At 36.1% G+C, this 21,503-nt stretch overlaps 4 protein-coding genes across 14 annotated transcripts; 3 read left to right on the top strand and 1 right to left on the bottom strand.

Moving 5' to 3' along the window:
• Positions 1–463: 463 nt before the first annotated feature.
• Positions 464–5,415, top strand: LOC102611668 (VIN3-like protein 2). Of its 4 annotated transcripts, none has more exons than XM_006474132.4 (5): positions 464–730; positions 859–933; positions 2,348–3,026; positions 3,419–3,729; positions 4,001–5,415. In XM_006474132.4, exons 3-5 carry the CDS (start codon positions 2,386–2,388, stop codon positions 5,191–5,193), a joined length of 2,145 nt encoding a protein of 714 aa, XP_006474195.1. In that variant the 5' UTR covers positions 464–730; positions 859–933; positions 2,348–2,385; the 3' UTR covers positions 5,194–5,415. The 4 variants fall into 4 exon arrangements, with proteins under 4 accessions (XP_006474195.1, XP_006474193.1, XP_024953480.1 ...); XM_006474130.4 differs by having other exon boundaries at positions 859–981; XM_025097712.2 differs by having other exon boundaries at positions 464–768.
• Positions 5,416–7,784: 2,369 nt separating this feature from the next.
• LOC102612348 (ribulose bisphosphate carboxylase small subunit, chloroplastic 3-like) lies at positions 7,785–9,400 on the top strand. 2 transcript variants are annotated; one of them, XM_015529018.3, is made up of 4 exons: positions 7,785–7,859; positions 8,382–8,540; positions 8,606–8,737; positions 8,899–9,400. In XM_015529018.3, exons 1-4 carry the CDS (start codon positions 7,800–7,802, stop codon positions 9,136–9,138), a joined length of 591 nt encoding a protein of 196 aa, XP_015384504.1. In that variant the 5' UTR covers positions 7,785–7,799; the 3' UTR covers positions 9,139–9,400. The 2 variants fall into 2 exon arrangements, with proteins under 2 accessions (XP_015384504.1, XP_006474196.1); XM_006474133.4 differs by lacking the exon at positions 7,785–7,859 and adding an exon at positions 7,986–8,152.
• A 210-nt stretch (positions 9,401–9,610) lies between these two features.
• Positions 9,611–13,122, bottom strand: LOC102612655 (uncharacterized). 7 transcript variants are annotated; one of them, XR_001507799.3, is made up of 4 exons: positions 12,347–13,122; positions 10,430–10,598; positions 10,101–10,247; positions 9,611–10,004 (listed from the first exon to the last, which is right to left on the bottom strand). XR_001507799.3 is itself a non-coding variant. In XM_006474134.4 (2 exons), the coding sequence occupies exon 1, from the start codon at positions 12,963–12,965 to the stop codon at positions 12,384–12,386; it is 582 nt and encodes a 193-aa protein (XP_006474197.1). In that variant the 5' UTR covers positions 12,966–13,122; the 3' UTR covers positions 10,360–10,598; positions 12,347–12,383. The 7 variants fall into 7 exon arrangements, 1 of the variants encoding a protein (XP_006474197.1); XR_008051981.1 differs by having other exon boundaries at positions 9,611–9,961; XR_008051980.1 differs by having other exon boundaries at positions 10,101–10,171.
• Positions 13,123–16,358: 3,236 nt separating this feature from the next.
• Positions 16,359–19,779, top strand: LOC102613064 (probable receptor-like serine/threonine-protein kinase At5g57670). Its single transcript, XM_006474135.4, has 7 exons — positions 16,359–16,757; positions 16,877–17,131; positions 17,232–17,389; positions 17,486–17,565; positions 17,664–17,799; positions 18,004–18,153; positions 19,436–19,779. The coding sequence occupies exons 1-7, from the start codon at positions 16,547–16,549 to the stop codon at positions 19,604–19,606; spliced, it is 1,161 nt and encodes a 386-aa protein (XP_006474198.1). The 5' UTR covers positions 16,359–16,546; the 3' UTR covers positions 19,607–19,779.
• The last annotated feature ends 1,724 nt before the right edge of the window (positions 19,780–21,503 follow it).

The raw sequence follows: 21,503 nt of genomic DNA, 5'->3' as shown, positions 1-21,503 counted from the left end.
AACCCTTATTCTTAACATTGTAAATGTGAGTTCTCTCACTGGACTAAAAACTCATTGATAAATCGAACTTCATTTAAAGACAATATTTCCGTAAGTATTTAAACTTGCAGTGTAACTTTCTTGAAAATAATTTTGCACTATTCACACTATTTTCTTCATTTTTGACATTACAAAGAAGGAAAAAAAAAACAGACAAATCACACCAACCAAAAAAAAATGTAAAAGGGAAAGGGGAAGCAGAGCAATTTCTAGTTGTAGTTAATTGGTAACGTGAAGGGAGAAAGTGAGAAGAGAAGTTGACGAATGCAACAATTACATGCAGCAGCTGGTAGCTTTTGTTATTAATTAATTATTATTTTTTATTTTATATATATGTGTGTGTGAAAAAGAAAAAAGAAAAAAGAAAAAAGAAAAAAGAAAAAATAATGTCATTATTTATCTCTCTGCCTTTAAGGCGTCATTACAACATTGTTGAAATAGAAGAGATTGAATAAGTCGTCCTCGAATCTCCTTTCACTACTGCTTCGGGTCCTCAAAGGCACAGCCCACAGACAACAAGATGAGAGGGGAGGAGAGGACCCATCAATTAAAACACAAACAAATACAACACAAAACCATTTGCTTACAATATTATCACTATTATTAAATATTTGCATTAAATTTTAATATTTTTATTTATTTTTATTTTTCGAAGAGAGACTCTCATCTCCATGGATTCTCTTGTTATCTTGTAAGAATTTCAATCCCGCCTTCATCCTTTCTCTTTCGGTATTTCTTATTCTATTCTTTTATTCCTTTTCTCCTTCCTTTTTGGGTTCCTTTTTTTTTGGGTTTAATGGGTCTCGTTTCTACTTGCAGGATTTGATGAAAAGTTTGGATTTTGATGGTAATGTGGTAGCCTCTGCCTCAGCATCAGCCTCAGCCTTAGCCTCGGTTGTTATTATTCAGCAACTTTGTCTATGGATTCTTCTTCTCTTGAGGGTAGCCGTACTTTTTTTTAAAAAATATTTTATTTATGTCAAAAAGATCATTTTCTTTAATTAAAACTCATCTAGGTTTTTGATGTTTGATGGGATGAAGGGACAAAGCTTAAATTTTTTATGGGTTTGTATTCTGCATGATAGTCAAATTGTTGCAATGTTATGTTACTTGTGATCTTGATGTTTTGGTTGTTTTTGGGTATTAACTAAAAACTTTCCCCCTTTTTAATGTTCAGTTGCTCCATGCAATACATTTTTGTTTGTTGTTTGATGTTGAATTGCAGATCCTAATGTGTTTATGCAATTTATCATTTTAAAGATTGATAGTAAAAGTATATTTTGGTGGGTAAATTTTTTGTAATGGTTAGCTGCATAAATTTGACTTTACGATCTACTGTTGCCTATTTTCTGCATATTTTATTTCAGCATTATGTGGATTTGTACCGTATTCATATTAATGAAGTAGCCTTTATTATAATGTAGTTTTGTTAATCCCACAAATCAACAATGAGTGGACATTTTCATGAATTATATTGGGGCCGCCTGTAAAAGTTATAGATTATTGGATGAACTTGGGATGTCTTTGTTTATGCAAGTCAACCCTTAGCTTACATGTCTTAGTTGAAGTTGAATTAGTTTTGTTTGATATTTATTTTGGTTGAATTAATGGGTAATTTAGCGTGAGTCATTCAAATGAGTATCGTAACTGGGTGGTGCTGATGTAACATGGATGCAACATGCATTTTTATTTGGTTAAGCATCCTCACCTACGATTGTATATGAGGTCAAAGACCTCAATTTAATTGGAAAGATTTTATGATGCAGGACAAGTTTAGGATTCTTTGAATTTTACTGTATTTTCCTTGTTTTAGTATGATAATTCTTATTTTATTAGTTTTTGTGTTTGAGTCAACCTCCAAGTAGGTTTTAAATAGTCTCCTACAAATAATGCTGAAACCTCATAGAGTTTTTCAACCTTTCAGTAAAATTTCCTTCTTAGTTTTCACTATGGGATTATTATTGTGACACGTGTTATCGAGCATCTTGGACTGGAGCGATATCCGGTCTCATATGTTAACCACCTATAACCATCTATATTCAGCTCTTATCTCAGGGCTTGAAAACATGAAATCATCTCACTTTCACTGCCTGCTGAGTCAAATTAGAAGCACCGATTTTGTTAAATCTAGAATTTTGAGGATTTTATGCCAACTTTCATATTATTTGATTGTGTGTTTGTTCCTTATTAGTCATCAGTCACGATGTCTTTTTTCTTTCTTAAAATGTTCTGGGGACTTTTGACAAGGTTATGTTTGTTGTTCTAGCTTCTACTTATTTCTATATGGTTTCCCTTTCCATGGCTATAGGAGTTGCACTCGACCCATCAAAATGCAGTAAGTTGAGTATGGAAGAAAAGAGAGAACTAGTGTATCAATTATCTAAGCAATCGCACAGTGCCTCTGAGACGCTGCGATCATGGACTCGTCAGGAGATTCTACAGATCCTCTGTGCAGAGTTGGGAAAAGAAAGGAAATATACTGGCTTGACTAAGTTAAAAATTATAGAAAATCTTCTGAAACTTGTATCTGAGAAGAAATCTGGGGAGCGTGAGGCCAAAACAGATATTGAGCCACAGTCTTCTCCAGCATCTTCCCAGAGACCGTCCAAGAGGCAGAGGAAAAATGATAACCCTGCTCGACTGCCTGTTCCAGTGACTGATGCTGCGATGAACAATAGTGGCAGTGATTTAGTCAATGCTATATATTGCAAAAATTCAGCTTGTAGAGCTACCTTAAGAAAAGAAGATGTGTTTTGCAAGAGATGTTCATGCTGCATCTGTCGTAAGTATGATGACAACAAGGATCCTAGTCTGTGGTTAACTTGCAGCTCAGAGCCTCCATTTGGAGGTGATTCCTGTGGTATGTCATGTCATCTGGAGTGTGCATTGAAAAATGAAAGATCTGGCATTGGAAAAGACAGATGCTATTCTGGACTTGATGGGAGCTTCTATTGTATTTCATGTAGAAAAGTGAATGACTTACTCGGGTAAATGTTTCTGTATGTTATCTCTATTTCTTCTTATTGTTCTTTGATAGATTGTCTTAGTTCAAAGGTTTTCTCTCATGCTGTGTGATCCTTTTGTGATTATGAATAATTGATATTTATCAAAGTACATTATGGTACTTACTGCTGGCACTATTTACGTACAAATAATTCATTTGAAGATTCAGAACTTTGAGTATGTGGAACCTGGAAAAGAAATTAAGAAAAAAAAAAAGGGACAAGTTGCAACGATGATAATTATATGTTGTTGCATTCGCTAGTTTGTAGTTTCTTGTAGTTGCCTGTTTCTTTTCTATTATACCTCCTTTATTCTATTTCTTTTTCAACTCCTCAGTCTCAAATATTTAATCTGGCTGGTGCTTTAATTTATTTAGATGCTGGAAAAAACAATTGGTGGTGGCAAAGAATACCAGACGAGTTGATATACTGTGTTATCGTCTCTCATTGGGCCAAAAACTTGTAAATGCGACTGAAAAGTACAAAAATCTCTCCAAGATTGTGGATGATGCTGTTAAAATGCTTGAAGATGAAGTGGGTCCATTAACTGGTTTACCAGTAAAGATGGGAAGGGGTATAGTCAACAGACTTTCTTCAGGACCAGAAGTTCAGAAACTCTGTGCTTGTGCTGTGGAGTCATTGGACAAAATGATTTCCAACACCATCTTGCCCAATCCTTCAGTACAAGGTAATCTTTATTGCTTATTATAATCGCACCAAAATCACCATCATTGTTCTTCCTCTGAGCCTGGATAAAGGGGTTCTTTGTGACAACCATGACCACAGGTATAATCATATCAAAAGCTGGAGTGTTAGTTATTGATCCTTGTTTTGTGTGTAGCTCTGCTTAATTGTGCAATGATGGAGAAGCCATGAAGTTGCTGCTGCTAACAGAATAGTCTTTAATTATCACTTTCTTTTTTGTCAAATGATGATCTTGAAGACCTCTGTTTTCGCAGGATCAAATGTGATTGTTCCCAACATGGTTAAGTTTGAAGATGTTCGCGCAACATCCCTTACTGTGGTGTTGGGTTCTGAAGATCCTTCTCCCGGGAATATTATTAGTTACACTTTATGGCATCGGAGGGCCCATGAGGGTTTTCCAGCTAGACCTACTTGTACTCTCTTTGCACCTAATACTAGGTTTGTTGTAACGGGACTTTGTCCGGCTACTGAGTATCAGTTCAAAGTTGTTTCCTCTAATGGTACGACAGAGTTGGGAAGGTGTGAAATTTGGTTCTCAACGGGCAGTAGCAGGGATGAAGTGACAAACTGCTCAGTAATAGAACGAAGTCAAAGCCCAGCAACAAACTGTAGCAGCCTTTCTAATCCATCTTCAGTGGAAGATGAGACCAATAATGTCACTCCAGACAGGGACCCAAATGATGCTCATGTTAACAATTATTATACATACAGCAAGGAGACTGATAAAATAGCTTCCACTAATTTATGTGATGATGCTATTGACTGCACTGTTCTGGGCCGAGGAACAACCCCAGCGGATGCGGTTTCCTTGTTAGACGAGGAGCGTGCCAATAACATAGATGGCTCCATGCCTGATTCTCATGTCCAGAAGCTTGAGAGCAAGCACCCGCCAGAGGGCCGAATCATTGAGGAGATGAGCACTGATAATGGGGTAGATACCCCAGTGCCAACTGGCATGGAATGTGTGCCATATATGAGAAGCTTGGAAGCTGGATTGCCCATTACTCCATGCAAAATAGAAATACTTAAAGATGCTCAAGCAAGGAATGGGAGATCCAAATTGAACAGTAAGGATATGGAAAATGGTACTGGAAATCGAGATGAGCCTCAAGATGGTAGCACGTCAAAGAAGAGAAGCAGCGAAAGTCGGGATGAGGATTGCACAGCAAACGGCCTTTCGGATATGGATTTTGAGCATTGTGTGAAGGTCATCAGATGGCTAGAGTGTGAGGGACATATTGAGAGGAACTTTCGGCAGAAATTCTTGACTTGGTACAGCTTACGAGCAACCCCACAAGAGGTTAGGATTGTGAAGGTTTTTGTCGATACATTTGTTGAAGATCCGGCATCGCTTGCAGAGCAGCTTATGGATACCTTTTCAGATTGTATCTCTAGCAGGAGATCATCAGTTGTGCCGGCTGGGTTCTGCATGAAACTCTGGCATTGATTGTTCTGTCCCAGGTCCTGCCATATCATCCAATGAATTCTAAGCATAACCCAGTTAGGGTTTGCATGGCATAATTCTTTAGATCCCTTAACATTAACTATCATCTTCATCATCATCATCATCATTATAATTTACTTTTATCATTAGCACTGCCATTCTTGTGATGATGTAAGAATGTTAGAATTTATTTCCGCCTACAATACAAGAGTTCAGTCCTATTCATTTATAAGTTCCAATTGCGAAATTGGAATCGCTGACGACTCCTCAGTTTTTTTATTCCTTTTGATGCTAAGCTCGGTAGGTCAATGCAATATGTGAATATTTTTGACAAATTCAATAGTGGTAGGAATATTCAAATCCTACGGGGTCAAATTGACGAAGTACTTATTTCTTCTTGGACCGAACTCGATTTTTTAGGCATGTGTATATATATTAGACTGTAAGTACATTCATTGCCATCTTTTTCATCAATGGTCAATGCCAAGCCATTATCAGTAGAGGCTTTTCTTATTGATTGAATCAGGCGAAGCTTCATTTTCTTTTAGATTTTCAGGTTGTTTCTATAAGTAGGTCAACTTATTAGAGTGCGAAAGCTTTGTTGAAAAGTACTTCACCGTCGGTGTGCTTATCCAAGTTAAATTTCCGAACTGCGTCATAACAAATCTATTTAGACAAGGAAATAATTATCGTAGATTATAAAAAATAAAAAACAGAAATTGTATGCCAGTAGCGTCTATAAGCGTGGAACCAAGGCTAGGGCTTTGGCTCAGGCAACACCATTAACTGTTCCAGCTTGCGCCTGATGAGCAAATTCTTGACAATCCTCCAATTATTGTTCTACTGTAAAGATGCAGAAGCATGAACGAACTAAAGCAAATTCATGCTCACACAATCACAAATGGTCTCTCTCGTTTCGCATCCACGAGCCGCAAAATCTTAGCTTTTTGTGCACTACCGTGTACCACACGGTGACTTGCAGCAGGAAGAGTCCATATTCGATCAAATTTTAACACCCAATATCTTTGATCACGATACCATGATAATGGGTTTCTTGCAAAACTTGAAACCTGAAATGGGTATCTTAAGTCTTAACCTACACTAACATGAGAAGTCTTGGTATCGAACTAAATGCACGTACTTTCACAGTTTTGCTGATAGCATGTGTCTCTTTATCTTTGCTCGATTATGTTTATGGTCATCTAGTTCAATATGGACATGTTTGTGATTTTTATGTTACTGGTTCGCTTGTAGGTATGTACTCAAAGTATGGTTTAATGTATATTGCAAATAAAGTTTTTGAACAAAGTTTGAATAAAAATGCGGTTTGTTGGGCTATTATAATTTTTGAGTATTGTACTAGTTGTCTGCTTTTTGAAGCGCGAGAGCTGTTTGATTAAATGTCGGAGAGAAACGATGTTTCTTGTAGTGCAATGGTATCTGGTCGTGTTAAAAATTACTGTTTTAATGAGTCAATTGAGTTGTTTCACGAGTTGAGGAGTTTGGAAAATGTGATGATTAATGGGCCCCTTTTCTAATGCTTGTGCTGTAATAGGTGCATTTGACGAAGGGAAATTGGTGCATCATTAATGAAATGGTAGTACTGGGTTGATTGATCTCTATGCAAAATGCGAGTGAAGAAATATTTAACATGATGCCACCTAGAGATGCAACGACTTAGAGTGCAATGATATTAGGGCTGGCTAAGAACGGGAAGAATGAAATGGTAGTACTGGGTTGATTGATCTCTATGCAAAATGCGAGTGAAGAAATATTTAACATGATGCCACCTAGAGATGCAACGACTTAGAGTGCAATGATATTAGGGCTGGCTAAGAACGGGAAGAATGGAATGGGCGTTGAGCTTTTCATGTCGATTGAAAAGAGGGGGCCTAGACCAAATGCTGTGACTTTTGTTGGGGTTCTTACTGCGTATGGCAAAATCAAAATATTTGGTGTTACATTGATGGGCATACAACCTCAAAATCTTTGGTATTACATTGATGGGCAGATAGACGCATGGCAAGCTGCTTGCCAGATTTGATGTGGTTGTAGTATGCAGAACCTAGAGCTGAAAATAATTTGCTTAAAACTGTTGCTACTAAAGTGACTTTTTGACCGGGCGTTTCCTTGGGATTGTTGAAGATGACTGGATAGAATCCAGACCTGCCAATTCACAGTGGTCTTCTTCATAAGTCTCCTTGATGGAATTGAAGTCTCATGAAGACTAGTATATACTACAAGGTTGTTGATGGTTAATAGGTTCCAGGATAACAATATCCACAGGCGTTGTTTTTTTGGCTGTTCGGTACCTAGTTGATTAATAAAGTAATCATAGTGATAGTATCTTGCTTTGTGGATGTCTCCGTTGGATGGATTCCCTTTGATTCGATTTGGAGACAAAATCATGCTAAACAGCTAAAGGGCTAGAAAGTTGCTTCATTGAAGTTACTGGGTTTGTCCTATTGATACCAAATGGTACACTATGCAATTCAACGTGGCATCTGAAAGCCAATGAAGACAATTTCACATGCATGCAAAGGAGGCTGTGAGAGTAGAGACGCCACGTCCACGTTCAACCATATTAAATAAATATTCAAGCACCGAGAATGGACAAAGATTCATCCCTTGTATTCAATTCAAGCGGTTCCAGTGATGTCTTCAACCAGGTAAGCATCAGTCTTATGTTGGCACCATTTGGTTGGTGGGTCCTATAAGCATATCTCAACCAATAAAAGAACAAGTCTGAGGTGATTCTGTTCTCATCACACCATTATATGATCATATGATCATACAGTAACATACTAATACTTATTGTCGTGCATACACAAAATGTATTTGTATTAGAGTGATTTAATAATAAGATAGTCTCAAGTTGACACGCGGGATGATCTCACCTAAAACTTTTCTCAAAGAAAGTTATCGAGCGGAGAGTAGAAAGGGTGGTGATGAAACCAAAGCTGTAAACACTCCACTTTCCTTATACAAATCCTCTTCTCTTTCGAGCTTTGATCTTCCCTAATCCCTTAACAAACCATACAGCACTTCACAAACACCTAGGCTAACTCCTTTTGTCCTTTACTTGAACGGTTTCCATTGCCTTGAGAACTAAAATAATTAATTATTACTCTTTTGCTATCTCGGTCTTAAGTGTCGCCTCTCTCTTTTAACTATCTTGTTTCTTGAAACAGTGCCCGAAGAAGATGTCTGCAAGCATCTTTACAGCTCCAGTTGCTGGTTCTGGCTATCTTGGCCTAAAACCCACATCGAAAGCTTTGCTTCCAGTTAAGGATTCCATTGCATGGAGCAGCAAAACAGTCTCAAACGGTTCAAAAACTCGATGCATGAAGGTAAAGTTTTTAGCTTCTCTTTCTGGGTTTTGTGCGATGTGCTTATTGTGCATTATTTTTAACAGACATGGAATCCAATCAATAACAAAAAGTTTGAGGCCCTCTCCTACCTGCCATCGCTCTCGGATGATTCAATTGCAAAGGAGATTGACTACATGCTCAAAAAGGGATGGATCCCTTGCCTTGAATTTGATGAGGTAAATTCACAGTTCATCAAAGTGTGTGTGTGTGTGTGTATAAATATATATTTTATGTATGGGATCGGAAGAAAGTCCTAAGATCAATTAAAAGTTAGGGCAGATTAGTTGATACGATTAAAAGAAATTAATCTCAGATTAATTATTGCTTGAATTGTCAGGTGGGATATGTGCACAGGGAGAATAGCAGAATGCCAGGGTATTATGATGGGAGGTATTGGACAATGTGGAAGTTGCCAATGTTTGGATGCAATGATTCATCTCAAATCCTGAATGAAATACAAGAGTGCAAAAAAGCATACCCAAATGCTTATATTCGCTGCTTGGCATTTAACAATCAGAAACAGGGTCAGTGCATGTCCTTTCTCATCCAGAAACCTACCACCACCACTAGCACCTAAAAGCACTTCTCTCACTTTGTTTGGTTGAATTCTATAATGCAGCTTGTTTGATTATGGAGATGCTTTTCGTTTTAAATAATAAATACTTGATCATAATCTGTGTGACATCATGTGATTAGCACAGAGTTTAAAGGTTCTTCTTTCGGCGCAGCTGGTTGGAAACACCAGACGTTTTATTATAACTTTTCTTGTAGCAGTTTTGACTCTATATGCATCATTGCATCCTATGCTGGCTTTCACTGGCATTCAGTTTACTTTCGAAGTTATTGTTTTCTCTTGTATGGTTGTGCTATCAGCTCCAGTGCATTCCTAGTATTTTTCTATTTTTAATAGTCTTGTTAGGTATTACTTTTACCACTTTAGACAATGAGCTTAATTAGATATACTTTTACCTAATATTTCTTTTGACCCCTTGTGTATAATTGGAATTAAGGGGGCATAGGCAACACATTTTAAGACGTACGCTAATTAGTTTGACAGATTAAAAATCCCTTAAAACATTAAAATGAGGTTTTAAGTTTCCAATCCTTCTTATACATGTTACGAGTTCAACTTAAAATCAACAAAAAGAATCCAACTCTCCTGCCAAAGGTTTGTTTCGGTTCCACAGCTAAATCCGACCCTGCCCAAGTCGTAATGTCCTCCATCTTCATCGAATAGTAATGTTATTATGTTCTTTGATCAGTAATACACCTGGGTTACATTTAATCTCAATTAAGATATATCTTACTACCCTTTGGACACACCAAATCCGAGTTGAACAGCTAGCAATGGATGCTCCGGCAACTTGAATGCTACAGGAGGTAGGCTTTGACTCTTTGACCTTTAGAAAAAAGATAGCGCATCATAAGAGCACTGATGAAGCCCTGTAGACATAGGTGTTAAATCTTCATCCCTGGTGATTAATACTTGCATTACAGAAACATCCACAGCCTATAACTGGTAGGAGAATTGTAATCTACCTTTTCTGCTCTTTTTCTTCCAACTATGTATCAGCTTCATGCAGACAGTTGTTAAGTCGGGAGATGGTGAACTATGAAGTATGCCCAATGTACAGAATATATGACAAAGAGAGCTACTAGTTTAAGCACACCCATAGAGTAAATCTCCTATTGTAAGACAACATCAAAATTCATCTGTACAAATGAAATACAAAGATCCAAAACCTAAAATAGCAGTATTATGGCTAGAAAAATATGCCAAAAACCGTAACTCAAGAAATTCAAAAGCTAGGATCATGCATTGCTCAACCATAAAAAAATCAGTATTAGTAAAAATAGCTTGAACATACCAGTATAAAAATGAAAGATCTGTCTCAAATGTCACATAGGAGAATCAGATGCACAATAAGAATTACTTAAAAAGATGTTGTAAAAGGTCATTCATTTGGTCCTTCTGCAGCCAGGTTTCTGCGTGCAAGTCATCAACCAATTCAACTTGTGCTAGAATGCACAACCCACCTGAATAAAACGCAAAATTGATAATCAGGACATATGAACTTAACTAAGCAAAATAAAAAGATAATGACAGTCTCATCCATCCTCTGATGCAATCCATTCCTCATTAATATACAGTAAAACTTCTCTACAATGATAATGCTGGGACCGACTAATTTTATTACTGCGAGGAGGTTATAACACAATAGAGGTGTAGTTAAAAAATATTGTTCTAAAATTATCCTTAGTACAAGTAAGATATAGGTAATGTATACACTAAATTAATAATTAATGTCAAATCCTTTTATAGATGTTGATAGAAGAGATGGACACAGTTTCAAAAAATTAGTATATATAATAATGTAGTGTTCGGAATATTCAAGCAACCTTTAATGTAACAAAACATATATATTTTGCAATATACAGATAATTATTACTATGCTAATGCCAGTTTCTTAAGATCGGATCTTGAAAAATTATAACTTATTACAATGTGGAGTTTATTCGTATTTATAACTAGCCCAAATTAGGACTAGAGTTTTTTATGAATACATGGAGATTAATATAAAGTATTACTATAGAGAGGTTTTACTATATACATAAAAGACATGATCACAAATATATATGCTGTACAACAGGCAATTAACAACTCAAATCAACATAGAATTTGGGGTTCAATTATTTTCTGGCTAAAATTGGGGCATCTGTTAGTATTTATATACACACTAAAGATCATATCCTACAATACCAATGTCAAAGCAACAAACTTTAACATCAAGTGTCAACAATAACATTTGAAATTCAGTAGGTATACAACCCATGAAAGAGGAAAAAAAAGAGGGCAAAGAACTCCACAAACACATTCAAGGGTTACCCATACGGTGAACAATGCAGGCTAGTAAGGATCCACAACTCCACTGTTCTTGCAACAAAGGACAAATCAAAAACCAACATGCAAATGGACTGAAGCCAACAAAGATAGAGCCCTGAATCAAAAGACTCCCATGTTGATCATCAGTTTCACACAGTTTTAGTTGTTTCTCATGATATCTATTACAATCAGTTCAGTTCAAAATTTTCACGAAAACCAAATCAACTTAAACATGTATAGTCCCATATCTGCTTCTCTACCTAAACAGAAGGTAGTGATGGGTGCTTGTAATATTTGTGCAAGCAGTGAATGCTTTTTTATAACAAATGCAGATATTGATGATTACTTACACTGTAGGACATACATGGACTTGATTTTAACCAAGGCTGGATTTCAAGTCCATCACGTTCATCAACTGCTAAAAACAAAGTAGGTTCCTTGAAAACTCACTATCTTCACATACTGCTTATTATACTTCCAATTTACCCACTTTTTCTTTCTAAAAGCTTTTAAGTCATCTGAACTGTTCACGGAATTTTGTCCAAATACTGAACTAGTAGATTCTTAACACAAACTTACGAGAACACTCAAATTATGTCAAAACCACTTCAAATGAAACAGGAAAGAAGGGAGCGATCTGCTAAGTAAATGGATGGAACTTCTTAAACTTAATAGACAAAAATTCCTAATTATCAAGCATTGCATATCAAAGACCATACAATCACCAACAACACAAACTAAGCAAAGTACATTCTTAAACAAGTCGACCAAAATCCAAATTTGAATCAATATCAAAACCTGGAACAATCACTAAAAAATACTACATAAGATAAGACATTGCAAAACCAAAACAAGCCAAAGAAAAAGCTTAAATAAGAAACCAGAAAAACAAACCACCCACCTCGCAATTCACAATCCTTAAAGCTAGGAAGCACCTACTAGCGGTTCCGCTCTGGGGGCAAGGGCCGATTAAACCCACCTCTCCTATTCATATACTGCCTCGGCTGCCTCTTCGTCACAGCCCTAACTCCACTCACGTCAGCGCCCGGCACCGGCTTCCCTTTGGTCGAATCAAACCCAACTGGAATCCCCAATTTCTTCATCATCTCAATCTCATCCTCATCACCATTATCCAAATTCGCATTATTTATCTCATTATTATTATCGTTATTACTTCCGTTATCCTTCTTCTGCTGCTGCTCTTTCGCGATTTCATCGACGGAATCCGATACTGCTCTCTCCTCAGTGGAATGGCGGTGCCGCTTGCGCGGCGGTTCAGGAGATTCCGTTCGATGGCGGTGTGAACGGTGAGACCGCTCGGGAGACCGCTTGTGGCGAGAGCGCGAACGGTCCGGCGTTCGAGAACGGGATCGTTTGCTTCGGCTTCTTTCCCTGTCTCTGTCTCTATCTCTGTCTCTGTCGCGATCGCGGTCTTCTTTTTCTCGCCGTCTTTCTCTGTCGCGGTCGCGGTCGCGGTCTCGGTCCCGGTCGCGATCACGAGGTCGGTCGCGGTCCCCCATCGAGAGTGGCGAGATGGCAGTGAAGTATGATCTTGGACGGACAGTGAATTGCAGGGAAACGAGCGGGCGAAATCGAATTATCGACCGCTGGGTTGCAGAGATTCGAGCCTTGCGTTAACTTAAACCCTTGTCTTGTCACTTTGTGTGGCACTGTGTTTTTTTTTTTTATTGTTTTTACTACTAATTGACTTTAAGTCTTCCTGAAGTAAATTACGTCATGGTCCCTGTGATTTTGGTTAAAAACGGTTGGATAGATCAAGAATATTCCGAAAGGAACATCGCAATTAGAATTAGGTAAATTAACGGACAAGTAATCTAAGAAATCAATTGACGTGATTTCTATCTATTATGGGCGCAACTCAAATTTATTACTCCTCTGCGAAAGAGGAATCTGCTCCCATTTTATAGAGACTGAAGCTCGCTTCCTCGTAGCCAGGGAATGAGTTCTCAATTAAATACGCTATCGATTGCGCAAAATCTACTGAATGTGCAATAACGAGATAACTAAAGTATTTTTATTCCGATGAGATTGTATGTGGTTTGCTCCCTAAAATATTATGAATGCCCATGTACTTTTGTGTATTTATTTGCATAATTTCATAATCAAAACTTAACTCTGAGCCTAAATTGAATAATAAATTATTTTCTTATCTCGTCCCTGATACGAGAAGGCATACGTAATAATTTTCTCTCTTATTCTTGTGTAGATATTATCACTTGCGCATTCTTCAGCACCGCAAACTTGATTTTGGATTTTACACAAGGACGAAGCATTTTTTACCCAAATAATAATAATAATAATCTGGCTAAAAGAACCAATGTCTTATAAAGACTTTTTGGTTCTCCTCTGTTTATAATGTGTAATGTGAGGCTTAAAGAATTACAAATCCAATCAAACAACAACTCTATTTTTCACAATTTTGAAATAGGATTTATATTGTATTTACGGTAAATTCGTAATGCACAACCGATGAAGCTACAAGAAGAAAAACCATGCTTTCGAATCAAATCCGTCATCTCTTTTAAATTTGTTTCATTGCGGTTCCACGAGGAAGAGTGTTATTACCGTTCGGCATTCCCTCCGAAACAAATCAACCAGCCCAAATGTGCTCTGCTGGGCTACAAAATCGAAGATCCAAGCCCAAGCCCAACCCTAAGCCTGAAAATTAACTTTCATATATTTATGATCAAATGGTTTAGACACTAAATTTTTGAATGATCAGCCCACTGTGGACTTGGATGAGGAGTAGTTTTGTTGGACTCACAATTTTTGAATATTAAATTTTGATAGGCCTCAACGTGGACTGGATCCATTCATTTTTATCCTAACGTTAGAATCTACAGACCTGTTAAGTGATAGAGTATCATAGGCCAGTCCTACCACCTCATCGGGCTGAGATGGTAGGACTGCCGTATATAAGTTTTCCTCTTTTTAGACTGTTGTCTGTCGGGTCCCGAGCTCGCAGTCAATCGTTTTTTGCATGCTCACACGCACCGATAAATATATTCGCAAAAGCGGCAAAAACTGGAAAACTAATAAAAACCCTAGAGCCTTCAGCTTCTTCAAGCACAATGCTGCATGCACATAAAGATTTTGAGAACAGCGTGAGTCTACTGTATGCCATGTAAATTAATAAACAAAGCACCAGAAAGAGCAAAACATGAGCATCAATGCACGCCAACGCTCACTGTGAAAGCTAATTAATGAGATATACGAAATGGGTATTTATCAATCAGCTAGCTACAATTTGACCGAGTGGGCACTGGTGCACTTCATCGATCACCTGCAACTGCAAAGATTCCAAATTAAGATGTCCTCGGTGAAGTAAAAAAAAAAAAGGGTGCCACTGCAGAGCCCGTGAAGAACAGTAACGCATCGCTTTCATTGTTTAATCTTTCATTTTTGAAGATATTGCTTTGTTTATTAATTTTGGTGAGCCAAAAAGGTGACAACGTTTTCTTTATATATATATATATATCTTTATAAACGTTTCAGTGGTCCTGGGTTGGCTAGCCAGAAATTATCCCTGTACAAGTATAGATGAATTTGTATTTAATTAACGTATTTTAGTTGCACAAGGCACGGGCTAGCGAGCTTTGCAAATTAAGTTCAATCTTTGTCGATTTTCGTTAAAGTCTATTAACTCCTGTGCATTGACCAGGAAAAATTCTCTTGATGCATGCATTTTACCACTTTTTTTTTCCTTTTTTTTAAAATGTGATTGAATTGTGAAAGAAATTGAATGTAACAAAAATCAACATTAATCTTTAATTATTTTGTTAATCTAGCACACAGTTTAACAATGCCGGAATCAGTATATTCTTAGATTATAAAATAGCAACTGGACTTTTCCCTTCATTTTCCCTCCCCCAAAATTGTGCATCTCGTATAACATATATAAAATTTGTGAAATAGTCCACAATCAAAATATATATATACTACTCGTTTTTTTTTTTTAAATTTTGTATCAATATATTTTTTTAATATAAAAGAAAGTTATCATAAACTTCAGTACTTGATAAGTTGAAAAGTACATATGTATATATCATAGCGACACAAAATAATATATGTATATGGTGTGTGTCGTAAAATTAAAATCAAGATAGCCAGCTATCATAAGATCTAAAGCATTTAAATTTGATTTTTTTTTTTATAATTTTTGTCAAGGAGGGGGAAAAAAAAGGTTGTTGAAACAGGAAATAAACAAGAAGAAAAAGCTTATACTCAATGAACTTAGAAAAAAGGAGTAGAAAATACTTGAAGCTGGAGATTTAGTTGATCTGTGTTGCGACAAAATGTTTTGTTTTCATTATGTACCAGAACCATTCAAATATTGCCACTTGGTTAATTCGTTTACTTTCAGAGAAGCAAAATTATTGATCTTCCAATGGATGAAGCTTGATTTCTAAAAATATATGTGAACTTGTTGATGATTTTAAATGCTTTGGCAATTGAAAGCATTTTATTTTTAATCTTTAATATTTTTAACAAACTACCTGAAACTTGAGATATATGTGTGTGTGTGTGTAGAACAAAATATTATTGCATAAAAGCACTTATCATTTTCCTGAGAAAAAAAAAAAAAAAGGAAGAAGAAATATTAGTGATTGATCAGATAATCTCTAACCCATATGTTACCTTCAAAAACATTATTATTAGATTCAAAACAGATTTTTACACCTAAGCCAATTAGCCAAAACTCCAATTCCCCAAAATTTCTCCAATCAAATTCAATATGAAACAAATGAGCTCAACCAGCCGTTAGATCAACTTTTGTCACTATTCTTGAGTGTCAAAATCCATAAATAGACAAAACAGGAGCCAGCCTATGCCACCTCTTCCTTCTTTTATATCAAAATGAGACTAATGAGACGCACACAGGCCACAGCAATTAATTATTCTCTTGTATAAATAAATATAAAACTTTATGATAAACAGTAATTTCCTCAGACCAATCAGCAAACGCAAAACGTCTCTCTTACAGAAAAAAAAACACCTATAAGAGAAGAGAGACCAGTCTCTGATCACTTATAGTTTCTGTTCTTGTCCTCTGCATGAAACACAGTTTGTTACTGTTGCAATGAAGTACATTAGAACCAATAGCTTGAAGCGTTTGTTCTCTTTAAAACGGCGCAGCTTTGATGGGGATAATGCAGCTGTAAGTCCAAATGGTTTCACTGAAGAAAGCTTAGAGAATGTTGTTGTTGCTTGCGAATCAGAGACTACAAAGCCAACTTGGAGGTGCTTCTCATTTGAAGAAATATCCATTGCTACAAATGCTTTCAGCTCCGGTTTGCTTCACAATCTTTCAACAAAGTTAATGTCTTTGGCTTGTTTTTGTTCCATTGTTCCGTTAAAGTTTTGATTTTGGTATCTGGGATTTCGTTTTTCTTTTTTTCTTTTTTTGTAGAGAATTTAGTGGGCAGAGGAGGATATGCTGAGGTTTATAAAGGAGTGTTACAAGATGGCGAGGAGATTGCAGTGAAGAGATTAACAAAAGTTGTTACTGATGATAGAAAAGAGAAGGAATTTTTAACTGAGATTGGAACAATTGGCCATGTTTGTCACCCAAATGTGTTGTCACTTTTGGGATGTTGTGTTGACAATGGCCTTTATCTCATTTTCCAATTCTCCTCTAGAGGCTCTGTTGCTTCACTTTTCCATGGTACAAAACTTGTATTTGATGTTTCATTTCTATCATCTTTTTTAATGTTTCCCCTCTCAGTTTGGAGTTTGTTAGTCATTTGAATGGTGCCCGACTGCAGATGTGAATTCGCCAGCAGTTGAATGGAAAGTAAGGCATAAGATTGCAGTTGGTACTGCTAGAGGCTTGCATTATTTGCACAAGGGATGTCAAAGAAGGATTATTCATCGAGACATCAAGTCTTCAAATATTCTGCTCACCGCAGATTTTGAACCACAGGTTTGTTTCTGGAATCATATTTTTTTATTTTCCCTCTTTTTTGTTTTCATCAAATTGTTGTTGATTCAAGTGTTCTTTGATCATTTTTGTTTCCAGATATCTGATTTTGGATTGGCAAAATGGCTTCCATCCCAGTGGACTCATCACTCAATTGCTCCAATTGAAGGCACATTTGGGTATTTTAAAAACTCTCCACACAAAATTGAGAATTGGACTATCTCTAAATGTGATTGTAATGGATAGAAATTAATTAACTTTTTTTCCCCTTTTGCAGGCACTTGGCTCCCGAGTACTTTATGCATGGAATTGTGGATGAGAAGACGGATGTGTTTGCATTCGGAGTCTTTCTACTCGAAATCATTTCAGGGCGGAAACCAGTTGATGGGTCACACCAAAGCTTGCACAGCTGGGTATACTGCCAATCATTTTATATATATATATATTATTTGCAACTTGTTTTACTTTGCTTAAGAAAATGTCATCAGTCACCCTGTTCATTAGGCAGTCTCACGTTGGTAGCTTCTAGTGCTGAGCGAAACAATAAAGACTTCGTAATTTTGTACAGTGTACTTGTTGGTTTCAATTATTAATTGTTTAACTTATAAATCAAGCAGGCTAAACCAATATTGAACCAAGGGGAAATTGAAAAGCTGGTAGATCCAAGGCTTCAAGGGGCCTACGATGTTACGCAGCTGAATAGACTTGCATTTGCAGCATCTCTCTGCATTCGGGCGTCTCCAACGTGGCGCCCTACCATGAGTGAGGTAGGCCACAACAGCTCAGCTCCATTTCAATTGTGCATATCATTCACCAATAATTCATATTCATGGTCCATTGAAGAAGTAGCTTCTTTGTGCCCATTTTGTTGTTGATGACTAGGTTTCAAGTTATTACAACATTGAAAACAGAGATAGATGAGTAACAAACATATACTATCTCATATTTATGGAATGATTTTATTGTTGTATAGGACATGTAACTACCCATAATTTATTGTGTACATTGTATTTACTTAATTTTTTTTTTCACTTCATTTCCCACCTTTTAAAAACATTTTCGATAATGAACTTAAAAGAGTTTAACGACAGATTCATTGACGATATTGTACAAGTGGCCCTTTTTAGGATGATTAAAATGTATTGCTTTCCTTCTGAAATAGTGAATTAAAACAAACAAACCACCCTTGTGTGTATTTTTCAAATTTTGATGATAAGGCTCATTATATCATAATAATTTATGTGTCGTGTAAATGATGAATACAATCGATGCCTTTTAGTTGACTGGCTGCGTGACTAATTAACAGCATATATGCATGCATACGGCATCAATTTTTGGAATTTATAATCACCAAATTTCCCGATATAATATTGAATCTTCTCAGCTGATATGTACTTGATTTGGTAGATTGCCTGTTTTACGACTTTTGCATATCATTTTCACCGGTTAATTAGGACGGGGGACTGCTACATGCAAACTTAGATTTAGTCTTTTTTTTCAGGTTGGTGGTGGTTCAATTCGTGTAAATATTCAGAGGATTTTCAAGCCTACCTAACCTAAATCTTTAAGGCTTAAGCAAAAAAGTTGACAGTAAAATTTGGTGCTCTCATGTGATTAGAAGATCAGAATATGATTAATCATCAAAATGATAGTGAAATGGGGTCCTAAATTTGACTCACTATTCTAATATCATGATTATCCATATACAAGATGTTGTCTTGATGATATTTAATTAGTTGGAAAGCTGTGATTCATGCAACAGCTGAAGCAACTGCAATTAAAATTGTGTCGCATTTTTGTTTTTTTAAAATGTCAAATGGACATTTAAGAAGGCACTATGTCACCCACTGCATGTGCTGATATACAAGTCTACCCAGAAAAGTGCTGATCAAAACATGTAATTAATTAAGCTGGTGGGCCTCGTGTTTCTCTTCTTATGAACATTTTTGTCCCATATCATGTTTTGCTCTCTTAATTAAGTTGAAAAAGCAAGTAATAAAGCAGCTGTTAGTTGTGTCTGATTAATAATCTTTCGTGCTATTTGACTAGGTATTGGAAGTAATGCTCGAAGGTGATCAGATAGATAAAGAGAGGTGGAAAATGCCGGAGGAAGAAGAAGAAGATCAAGAAGAGTTCTGGGGATTTGATGATCTCGAATACGAATGTGACAGTTCCTTCTCAGTTTCTCCTCAAGATTCAATCTCCACTGGCAGTTCTTAGAGCTATGCTTTGGTCAGTGAGGTGATTAAGCAAATCAAGATCATAATCATAATCCTAATCCCAATCGCCCCGTTTTGTCGACGTGTAAATATAGAATATGATCACAAGATTATTATTACTTGTATGTAATTAATTAAATCAGCACAACTTAATTTTCACTCTAATTAATCAAAGTCTCTCTCTCTCTCTCTCTCTCTCTCTCTCTCTATATATATATATATATAAGATCAAGTTTTGCTCATTGAAGCTGTGAATATGATTGCTGATTAGACTCCGTATAATATGATATAAACCCCATTGGCTTCGGACAACTCATCAAAACCAAAATATGTGTTTGTTGCAGATGATGGGAAAATGTGAAATGCAGGCGGGGCAAAAAGTAGTTTCGGGTATTGATTAAATAATCGATAATCTTGTGATATATCGGCAATGCAGCATTGATAGAGTGCGGGTCCAATACTAACAGGTGTCTATTATGAACAATTTAAGATGATGGCAAAGTTCCAGAGCGCATAATTTTTTTTTTTATAACAAAATTGGGTATATTGATTCAAGTAATTTTATTGGCTATTCAAAATTCCGTGGTCGGCTGTTACCTCCTCATCTTATTCTCACATTGGATGTTCAAGTTTCTGATGTGCTTCTATTAATATATTTGCCGGAGAAAATTTATCCCTCAGCGGAGGTCTTAATAATAGATCTCTAACTAGTCAGTGTTAACTATAGAAAAAAGTTACAGTAAAAATTGATCATAGAGAGGACGAAATTAAAATTAAGAGTCGGAATAAAAAATAGACTCGATCTAAATAGGTCTTAATAAATTTCTAAATAATAAGTGTTAACTATGAAAAAAAGAATTCTCTCAAAACAATTTTCATAATTCTTTTATGGTGATAAAAGAACAATGGTGATTGTTCAAGCAAAATTTGGCACGGAAGCCATCGTCATATGAAAACAACTAACGCCCCGACATTAAAAGTTTAATAATGTGATGTTTGATAATGCTGGATGGAGAATGAAACATGAAAATGAAGTTGATTATTAATACTCGTCGTTGGGGCGTGCTCTAATTGATGTGATGTGACCACATAGTCGGCAAGCTGCAGCAGCCATGTAATTTAAATTTCACATGAATCCGAATTTGAAATCTAATTTTCAAACTGTTACTAATCAAAACCTCAAAATAATTGAGTAATTTATTCTACTTAATTAATTTGAGACTGAAAAAGAAACTGTCCCAGGATCTTTTTGAAAATCGGTATTGATAGTCACATTGTGAAGCTGTTTCTGCCGGTTGTGTTTTGGTTCTGCTCCAAATATCTTCACATTTTTTTAATATTGATTACACATTATATTACTGTATTACACAAATATTTACAACTGTTATTAGAACAAATATTGCACTGATATTTATAATCAGATATATAGCTGAGACTTATATTATTACATTAATTCTATAAAGTACATGTTTAGACATATGACCCTTACAGAGGAGAATGTCTCTGCTCTACTTATAATTCGCAAGGGAGAAAGACTTACAAATTAACTCCACTTAATTTTTTTTCTTAATTAAAAGAGGTTGAGCGTATAGAGACTCGAACCACTACACTCATAGTTCTGCTTAACTTTGAGAGTAGTGGTTCACCACGGGGCCAAAAACCAAGTGGCTTATGCTTCACATTTATTGATAAGATGATAATTGGTTTTTTTTTTTCCATTATTTTAATCCAAAAAACCAATATTTAACTATTGTTCAATCATACAAAATTTCAAATTGAGTAACACTTACAGACTCACTGTCCTATTTTATAATTGTTATTATATTATTATTAGCCAAGACAAAGTTCTTCGACAAGGATTCTATATTTATACTATATTTATCAACAACATAAATTGT

This window comes from Citrus sinensis, chromosome 9 (genome assembly GCF_022201045.2).
Source record: "Citrus sinensis cultivar Valencia sweet orange chromosome 9, DVS_A1.0, whole genome shotgun sequence".
NCBI classification, from domain to species: domain Eukaryota; kingdom Viridiplantae; phylum Streptophyta; class Magnoliopsida; order Sapindales; family Rutaceae; genus Citrus; species Citrus sinensis.
Note: the sequence above shows the minus strand (reverse complement) of the source record. Positions and strands in the feature narration are given on the sequence as shown.

What these genes read in the sequence shown, in the direction of transcription:
- LOC102611668 (XM_006474130.4), top strand. Translation starts at nt 960, where the DNA reads ATGGATTCTTCTTCTCTTGAGG. An exon ending in GGATTCTTCTTCTCTTGAGG is followed by an intron (nt 982 to 2,347) that starts GTAGCCGTACTT and finishes CCATGGCTATAG; the next exon opens with GAGTTGCACTCGACCCATCA. An exon ending in GCCCAATCCTTCAGTACAAG is followed by an intron (nt 3,730 to 4,000) that starts GTAATCTTTATT and finishes CTGTTTTCGCAG; the next exon opens with GATCAAATGTGATTGTTCCC.
- LOC102612348 (XM_006474133.4), top strand. Translation starts at nt 8,078, where the DNA reads ATGATCTCACCTAAAACTTTTCTCAAAGAAAGTTATCGAGCGGAGAGT. An exon ending in GTGGTGATGAAACCAAAGCT is followed by an intron (nt 8,153 to 8,381) that starts GTAAACACTCCA and finishes TTCTTGAAACAG; the next exon opens with TGCCCGAAGAAGATGTCTGC. An exon ending in CTTGCCTTGAATTTGATGAG is followed by an intron (nt 8,738 to 8,898) that starts GTAAATTCACAG and finishes TTGAATTGTCAG; the next exon opens with GTGGGATATGTGCACAGGGA.
- LOC102612655 (XM_006474134.4), bottom strand. Translation starts at nt 12,965, where the DNA reads ATGGGGGACCGCGACCGACCTCGTGATCGCGACCGGGACCGAGACCGC.
- LOC102613064 (XM_006474135.4), top strand. Translation starts at nt 16,547, where the DNA reads ATGAAGTACATTAGAACCAATAGCTTGAAGCGTTTGTTCTCTTTAAAA. An exon ending in TGTTGCTTCACTTTTCCATG is followed by an intron (nt 17,132 to 17,231) that starts GTACAAAACTTG and finishes GCCCGACTGCAG; the next exon opens with ATGTGAATTCGCCAGCAGTT. An exon ending in GGCGCCCTACCATGAGTGAG is followed by an intron (nt 18,154 to 19,435) that starts GTAGGCCACAAC and finishes CTATTTGACTAG; the next exon opens with GTATTGGAAGTAATGCTCGA.